At 37.9% G+C, this 9,088-nt stretch overlaps 1 protein-coding gene across 2 annotated transcripts; it reads right to left on the reverse strand.

The window, feature by feature from the left end:
• On the reverse strand, positions 1-8,009 carry LOC149818680 (18S pre-ribosomal assembly protein gar2-like protein). Of its 2 annotated transcripts, none has more exons than XM_089985093.1 (6): positions 7,904-8,009; positions 6,884-6,982; positions 4,815-4,882; positions 2,149-2,948; positions 1,248-1,693; positions 1-334 (listed from the first exon to the last, which is right to left on the reverse strand). In XM_089985093.1, the coding sequence occupies exons 3-6, from the start codon at positions 4,822-4,824 to the stop codon at positions 226-228; spliced, it is 1,365 nt and encodes a 454-aa protein (XP_089841219.1). In that variant the 5' UTR covers positions 4,825-4,882; positions 6,884-6,982; positions 7,904-8,009; the 3' UTR covers positions 1-225. The 2 variants fall into 2 exon arrangements, with proteins under 2 accessions (XP_089841219.1, XP_089841218.1); XM_089985092.1 differs by lacking the exon at positions 7,904-8,009 and adding an exon at positions 7,625-7,817.
• Positions 8,010-9,088: the final 1,079 nt, after the last annotated feature.

The following is a 9,088-nucleotide window of genomic DNA, read 5'->3' on the forward strand; positions in this document are numbered from 1 at the left end:
TGCCAAAAATCCAGTGACGCCAGTCAGGCAGTCGCATGTATTCATTTCTGTAAGAAAAATTGGACATATATAAATAAAATATAAATATGAATACTTACATTCAAGCACTAGAATTATGACCTTATCAATCAACGGCCAACAAGCCCAATGCTTAATGAGCCACATGAAAGAAAAGATGGAATTCTCACTAACAACATGCTGCCTCAAATGACCATCATATCTTACTCAGAATCTACAACAGAGAAGTGCCATCCTCCACCCTCTGTGCCTTCTGAACTGTCTGCGATCCGCTTTAGCCATCTTAACAGGACTACTGTTCCACTCTGAGTGCAATCTGCAAAAAAAAAAAACTCAATCATGTCACTTTGAAAATACAGCATCTGAAGAATTTGCTGCTCAACACTGAGCATGGCAACTCCACACAGGAGAAGCCATGATTGCTACACAGTCACAAACCAATCAAAGTTCACAACTCGCCGTAGATTTGATCAGTCTACCAACAAAATGTTATTGATGCACACACTTGTCCATAAGCCTGGATTAAGCTGGGAAATTGCATAGTTTACAACACAGTTTCCCAGCTTATTCCACTCTTTCAAGTAATCAATCTACTTAAATGACGCAATACTTTCAGCATTATGGCGATCTATCTCAGCTGCCAGAATGACTGCCAAGTCAAATTGAATTCATTACTCAAACTGCGCATCAGCTGAATTATTGATTCAAGACTGATTATCGAAAGGCACTGCTAGGAAAGTCTCTCCACCCAACCACTGACTACTCGACTGAAATTCCTGCTCCAATCATATAAAATAGCTGCATGGTATCACTGGTTCTAGTAAACGAGAACCATCTGCTCTAACCAACTATACCACGTTATTTTTTGACACATATTACACTTAAAAACTATATATTTTATCCATACAAGAACGGAGCTAAGCCGAGCCGAACAAGTTTGTGCTTAACTTGTTTAAGGTAAACACGATGCTCATAACTAGACTTGCTAACTGCACAAACTGAGCATGAATCATGACTCGCTGAACACCACGTTCTCCCCTTAACACCAATAATTGTTATGCATGGCATCGGAGCACATCCACAGTATTGGCCTAGAAACCAATATGCCCAATCAGGAATGATTATACAACCGCACAGTAGTGAGATTTGTTTGTACCTATAACCCGCACATACTTGGTTCAACAACAGATACCTATGCAAATCCAAAAAGAATGGGTAAGTGCACATACATTGGGAATGCAAATGACCGTGTGCTGGTTGTGCTGCTGTCAGACCGCAGAGAGATGCTTCCTGAGTATGCAATTGATGCAGACCTGGAGCACATCCCAGGTTTCAAGTTTCCAGATAGATCTGCAGGGTCCAAATTGGAGCTCCTTCTCTGCGAACCACTCAATTCCTCACAGATATGGTGAAATGAACCCATGAAAGAAGCCTGCTCGCCTGCTGAGATACGCCCTTCATGACATAGCTCTGCTAAAGTATGAGCATGGTGATGCTCAGGATTGCTATCTGTGGCTTCTCCATTGTCATTAGTAGAAGAAGGCTCAAAATCAAAAGTGATGCTTCTGTTCCCTATCTTGCTACTAAAAGGCAAAAACAACTCTTCCTTGGCAGTCTTGCTCTTTGAGTCTTCATTACCGGAATGTGCGGCTGAGGTGGCCTCTTGAATTTCAACCTGCATCCATTACACACAATTTAGTGCATGATACACATGCATGCATTCCCCTGTTCGATGATGTGATCAAATGCACAATTCACAGACTTTTAAATCTAGTCTGATATGAAAGCATTTGAACCTACAGATGACTGATGACTTTCATGAGAACAACACACGAGTTAAGACCGAAGTGAGCAGACGTCCACGCTGCCCCTTTGGTTCTGACATAACTTTGAGAGATGAAACCTCATTGTGTTCTGTTAAGGCAGTTGAGTCCATCCAGCAAATTAGATGGGGTTTACTACATTGCCAAGATTTGAATGCACTCCACAGCCTCACAAAAGCATGCCAATAATAGCAGCGAAGCTAGCCTCATTTATCCGGAGTTTGGTAGGTTCTTTGTTAACGCCCTCACACAAACCCACACCCACCCATAAACTTGCACACTCAGACACACATAGCAAACAGCAAACCTGATTAGCTTCTTCTTGTTGCACAATGCTATTGATGGTAAGTGCTACCAACTCTCTTGTGATTGCTTCATCACAAACCAGTTTTTCGCAGGAAGCATTTTCCAATGAGGCATATGAACCTCCTAGCACTGTTCCCTCTTCAAGATCACCATCATCAGTGGCTTCTTTATCCGAAGGCATACAGTTCAATCCGTGACCCTTTCCCACAGTGCTTTTAGGATCATCTGTACACTTAGACAGTGAAGGAGTCACAGAACCCACATTTTTTTCGGATAAATCACTCCCTGCTTCAAGATCCAGATGTGTCAAACCAATAGTAGCACTCTTTTCATTTGGCTCATGTTTCTCCACCAGAAATTTTTCATCCAATAGCCTACCTGCATCTACACATACGTCCTTTATAACATAGTAGGGGCCATCTTTATAACATGTGATCAACTTAGGAGAAACTTCTGTTACAGTCTTTTCGGTGTATAAATCTGATTCCTTATCAGAGAATTTGGTTTTGGAGTTAGAAAGAAACACACTCTCATCTTCATTTCTGAAATCTGCAACCTTTTTATTGATATCATCATGTGCTAACCAAAATCCAGGTCCTCCATCCCCAACAACCTCCTCAGAAGTTAGCTGATCTGCAACTGTCTCAAGAACTTTGGCTTTTGAGCAGGTCGTAGGTCCATCTTTTTCTGTCCCTTCTACCTCAGTATTGAACCCTGGTTTCTCAGTTTCCATACACTTCTTATCAAAACATTCTGAACTCTGCACAGCAAGCGATGCTCGACAGCAACCAGTTTTGTCATCTGCAACCAAAGAAAATTTCCAAAATTCAAGAGCAGAAACAATGACACAGTAAAATTGTTATATAGTATATATTAGTTTAGTTGGTTACATAAGGTATCACTACAAAAAAACTCATATTAGAAAATAAAACATACAGCAACAAAGCTCAGCTTAAATGCATCTTAACCAGGGACTTTCACAATCATAGATGCCTAATACAAAGCACATTCAAAAACCAATACAGGCATGGTTTCCGTTATGGTTAGTATCCACAATGCAAATCATGCAATGCACTCTGAAAAATGCTTCAAGCTTGCATAAACATTCACCACCCATCACCCGGTCTTGTTGATGTCATGCATCTATGAATACAACATTCAAAAAGATGTCTTAACTATACACCATTTTTGTACCTTCCAAACCTATGACATCCAGAAGATTAAGAGGTCCATCCTTGCTGGCTGGAAATTTTTCCAGCTTTCCCAAACAATAATTCTATATAGTGAGATTAAATGTAGTTTACTTTCTAGTTTCCTATTAGATGATCACCAGTAAAACCGGCCACCAGTTAGAGAAAAGGTCTATGATGGATTAATCTTCCACAGCCACCAAAGGCCGCGACCTGCAGTAAATATCTTCATTTTGGATAATTTGACTGAGGCCAGGAAACACATTCACTCAATATATTCTGACTTCTACAAGTCCAATGGTTGTGGACGAGAACATTCTGATTGGATGAACTGAAAAATGTTGCTTACTTGAATAATAAGGCCACTTTGACCTTTTTCAGAAGGTATAAAAGAAATTATTGCCACTGGGGACACTTACATAATGAATTGATGATTTTTCCTTGTCAACCCTTACACAACATTGTTTGAGATAGATATTCTTTTGAAAATAAGGCTAAGAAACAGAGGGACGTGCAATAAAAGACATTTTGCAAGGTAGACAAGAAGTTATGCAATCCCACAAAATCCAAATCAGAAAATTTCCAGCAGAAATTTGGATTGGAAACAGGAGAAAATGTACACAATCAAAGAAAAGTAAGGGTTTTTTGTTTATCCAACCAATGCACCAGCATTGCACCCACACCAATGTGGGTGTGACACTTGGACACAGCCTCTTTTGTGTCAAGTGAAGTCAACCACCCTGAGATTCATTTCTTTCCAAAAGTGGAATTGGTTATATTACACACACACACACACACACAATATATATATATATATATATATATATATATATATATATATATATATATATATATATATATATATATATGCAACCACATCCGCACCTATGTGACTAGATATGAAGTAAAATGGAGACAGAATCTTTTAAAACCCACTAATGTGTACATGTGTGAATACTCATGTGTTTGTGTAGTTTGGAGAGAATGACTTAAATGACCAAACAAGTGGTTCATCCTACATCTACAACCTTTCTCTTCCCATCATGCGCAAAAAGTGTAAAACCAGTTCTACTAAGCAATAACTTGGAAATTGGGTGAGTAGGAAAAAATACTGGAAAATAGAAACTATAAGTTCACAATTCATAAGGCTGCAGATGAAGAAGAGGAAGGCTTACATACTCAAGCTTCTTATTCAATGTGTGGTTAAGTGAGAAATAAGAAAACTTCCACAATAATAGAATTTCAACAAGTCTGCCTGAAGTCTCGTTGCAAACTTGTCACAGAAGAAGAAAAATAATACCAAAACAAAAAATCTTACAATTTCAAAGTTTTATATGGGAGAGATGCACAATAAGAACTGTAAAATCTGTTATCATTTTTCACTAAATTCTACATACTAATGCAGAATATTTCTATTAACATGGAGCAACACATCATCAAGAAGCTCCAAGAAAAAATAATGATGAAAAAAAATTACCTAGTTTCATCTTTCATGAGGAATGTACTTCACAATCTACTATCTTTACCGAGTCATGAATCGAGAACCTGGAGATAATCCATATAACCCGAATTCAGGAAGTGACTAGGTTAACAAATGCAGAATGGATGAGTTTGCTTAACTATGAAAAGATCAAAGAATGGTGAACCTTAAGATTATTTTATGTGGAAATGAAACGTGCTACCAACCTAACAAACAAACAAGTGGGTTTCTTCTTCAATTGGAAACTAATTGAGCAAGCATCATAGTAATACAGTGCGCAACATAGAAACAACAATTTTAGTTATCCTTAAAAACAAAGTCATGTGCTATGCACTTGCCCTTAATATCATCAATGCTATTTAGGGCCAAATGCAATCAAAGAAACAATGCAGTTGCTCAATAAGCAGAGATGAAGGGATAAACAAATTAAATACTAAAAAAAAAGCCAAAAAAGAGTGGTAGTGTTTGGTGTTTCTGGCAAACCACATAGGCTTCCTCCATCACACCAGCCAAAAACAAAAAACATAAAAAGTGCATGCAAAGATCAAATGATCCATTCTTCCATTCATTAAGATTCCCTTATCACTGTTTTCAGAACAATCCCTTCAACAAAGGACTCTGGTACTGTTTCTAGTTTTACATGGCTTTCTTTTTCAACAGAAAACGTCTCCTTTATGTGGCATTTCAATGCATCTAGTTTTCCAGAGAACTGGGATAAATAAGGATATTGCACCAAACAGGGGCGTAGCTAGGATTCATGTGAGGGGGGGGGGCAAACAGGGGTGTAGAAAAAAAAAACTTGTGTGATAGTCGGGGGTTCGGGGGCAGCGCCCCCGAAATTTTTTTTTTGAGATAAAATAAAAAATGGCGACAATTATTAATAAAAATCTATTTCATATGGACAAATCAAACTATTTGCTGCAGTAAGGGCTGGGCTGGGCTAAAAAATGGATAAAAATCTATTTCATATGGAATCAGGGCAGGGCTAGGACTGGGCTTTTAAAAAAAAAAAAAAAATTTAACTGTTTGTGGAGGCAGGACTGGGCTACAGCCCAGTCCTGCCCCCCCCTAGCTACGCCCCTGGCACCAAACCACAATAAGTATTTAATTTGTTCCTCATTTTCTGGATAAGTTGGTACATCTAAACAACATCAAAACACGAGAATACACATCGATTACTAACAAAAATAAAGTTTGTAGGCCTCAGAAACATGAAGGAATCAAAAAACAAGATAAAATCATGAATCAAGGATGGATCACAGCCCAATGCCGTTCAGAACCAACACTCAATCTCCAACTATCCTTTGAGGTCACACATTTCAGGTTTGCAAACTACAGACACAACTAAAACACAAAATATGAAACCAAAAAGGGATACCATAGGATCTCAACTGCCTCTCTAATGAATGGGTGAAAAGTTGGTCAAGAAGAGTAGTAGCCTGATGGGTAAGGGAGTCCCAACAAGCCTGAACACAAAAAAATGGCACCAACCATCGGGGCAGTGTTCAGCTGACATTGAAAAAAATGGCATCTGCTAACAGAGAAGGGTAAGGGCACAGTGAAAAAGGCATTCCCAAGAAATGACTCACATTTTCACCCCTACAAGACTCAATTAAGGACTATAGCCAACCTGTAAATGCTGTACCATTATAAGGTCTTCCTTTTATTTTTGTTTCCTTGGTGGTGTGTTTGGATGCTGTCTAGTTGGGATATATAACTGCTCCATATTACAATATCCCAACTTATTCCATAGATCTGGATAAGTTGGGCGTATCAAAGACGTCACAAGTAGAAGGAAAAACAAAAACGGGAAAATCAATGGTGGTTGAACTGCCCCATTAGCTTCTCTTGCATCTTATGGTACTTGACAATTTCTGATCAAACCAACCAAAAAAAAATTGTATTTCCATGCCAAAAATATATCAACCAGAAATTGGTTTAACCTAACTTGTTCGATACGCTTCACTAGGGACAAAATCCGGAAAAAGGAATTCGCTTCCTAACTCATTACCCAGAAAGAGAAAAATGACAAAGAATGAAGAATGAAAAAAAAAACAAAATAATACCTCTTCCCACTTTCCGAAGGCACCCATATACCGTCACCTCAGTCAGAAATCAGATACCAACAACTCGTCTCCTTCCAAATTTGTCACAAAGCTCAAACCCTGCAAGAAAATCGAAGAAAGTTCCACATCAATGTTCTGCAGACACTTTGAACAAAACTTTAGAAACAGTTTGGGTACACCCATTTATCCAGATATGTGGGATAAGCTGCAATATTGTATTCTAGATCATAACGACATCCGAATTTTCCCCGTTTTTTTGGGATAAGCAGGTGGATTCAACCACCCCTTAAAATGCAAAAAATTAAAAGAACCCATATCATACTTTTTTCAGGCAAAATTGAAGAATAATTCAAAATCACAGCATGTTGCAACCAACTTATCCCACTTTTCAGGATAGGGCTATATCCAAACCACCCATTCATCCCAGTTTTTTCTGGATAACTGGGTGCCTCCAAAACTCACCCTAAAATTAAAACAAAAAACAAACAGACCCCATCTCCATCTTTTGCAGAAAACCTGAACGGATCTCTCTCTCTCTCTCTCTCTCTCTCTCTCTCTCTCTCTCTCTCAGTGCATCCGATACACACCCTAATGGTAAACTGAAAATAAAAAGAGACGTCGTCTCCATCTTTTGTAGAAAACCTTAACAGAACTCTCTCTCTCTCTCTCTCTCTCTCTCTCTCTCTCTCTCTCTCTCTCTCTCTCTCTCTACCCACAATACATGAACAAACTAAACAGTACCTCCCACAATAACAAACTCAGCTGGTCCCCTTCTCCATGCTTAAACTTACGAGAAACCATCAAGAAAACAAGAAAAAACTGAAGATTAAGAAGATCAAACCATTCATGAACCCCATGATGAATAAATCAGATCTGGTTCAAAAACCAGACACCTGTTTCGAATCCCGAAACAAAACGATATATAAGCCCCCCAAAAGAGGTCTAAATCACACACACACACACACACACACCCCAAAAAAAAAAAAAAAACAGGATCCTTTTGTCAGTGGGGATCATTACAATAATCATAGAGGCGCGTCTTTCTTTATTTCGAGAGAAGGGCAGACAAGAAAAAGTCAGTCAACCCCCACATCATCATTATCTTCAGGCACCGATGGTTCTACTCGCATAGAACTAAAAACAAAGGGCACAGAAGCAACCACGCAAAAAAAAAACAGAGCAAAAGAATGAAATGGAAAAAGAGCAGAGAGCTCTTTGCATTAAAAAATGCCAAGTCTGATGGCAGAAGGAAATAAATACAAAAAAATTGAACGTCAGATGGGGATCTTTCCAATTGCCGACCTCACCCACTCTCCATTTTCACATAACTTGCAAGCCAGTTCACTTGCCAAGGCTTTCCTTTCTTTTATTTGAGACTTTTTTTTTTACAATCCCTTATAAATTTTGACAATAAAAGAAAAAAAACTTCCTTTGGCTTCATATAAAAGATTTGTCAATATCACCAAGTTGAAAGGACGTTACGAGTTTGAAACTCATAGGAAGCATCCATTGCTGCAAGGTCGAAACTGAGACCGAATGTAATCGAGAAAGATCTTCAATGTTTTACCAACCGAAGGCCTGCCAATGTGCAGTATGTGATGTAAGTTTTTTTTTAATTAATTAAAAAAAATCAATTACAAATATATATATTTTTTCTTATAAATGGTTGAAGTGTTTGGCTTGCATGCAACGGTTCAAATCTTTGATGAAATTTGAAAATACAAAAATACCCTATTTAAATACCTGTCTCTTTCTGTATTTTTTTTTAATAAAGTAACCATAAAAGCTGCCCAACTTAATAGTTGTTCGTAAAAGCCACCAAATATTTGTGTTATTACATTCAGCAGCTTACTTTATCTTAATGCATTTGACCTACCCTCTTGAAGTAAAAATGATTTTTTTCTTTTTCACAAAAACGTCTCATCTTATGTTATTTTATGTCTTTTTGTCAAATAAAATAAATAATGAAAGTATTTTAGTTATTTTTTTTACTTAACAGAGGTCAACTGAAGACCAATTATACCTTTGGGAGATAAAGAACAGAAGTAGCCGGCTAAATACAATAACTGAAATGTCAGGCAGTTTTTTGTAAATAACTAACAATTGCTACCTAAAATATTATTATAAGTTAATGTGATACATGGGCTGGTTCGAATCGCATTGAGGAATCTTGGGATTGAATTTATTAGCTCAACCCTGCCTTGA

This window comes from Nuphar pumila, chromosome 13 (genome assembly GCF_984573655.1).
Source record: "Nuphar pumila chromosome 13, dmNupPumi1.hap1.1, whole genome shotgun sequence".
NCBI classification, from domain to species: Eukaryota; Viridiplantae; Streptophyta; class Magnoliopsida; order Nymphaeales; family Nymphaeaceae; genus Nuphar; species Nuphar pumila.

Excerpts from the sequence above, each read along its gene's own strand:
- LOC149818680 (XM_089985093.1), bottom strand. Across the intron at positions 1,694-2,148 it reads AACAAGAAGAAGCTAATCAG|GTTGAAATTCAAGAGGCCAC; the intron begins GTTTGCTGTTTG and ends TAATGGATGCAG. Across the intron at positions 335-1,247 it reads CGGTCATTTGCATTCCCAAT|ATTGCACTCAGAGTGGAACA; the intron begins GTATGTGCACTT and ends TTTTTTTTGCAG.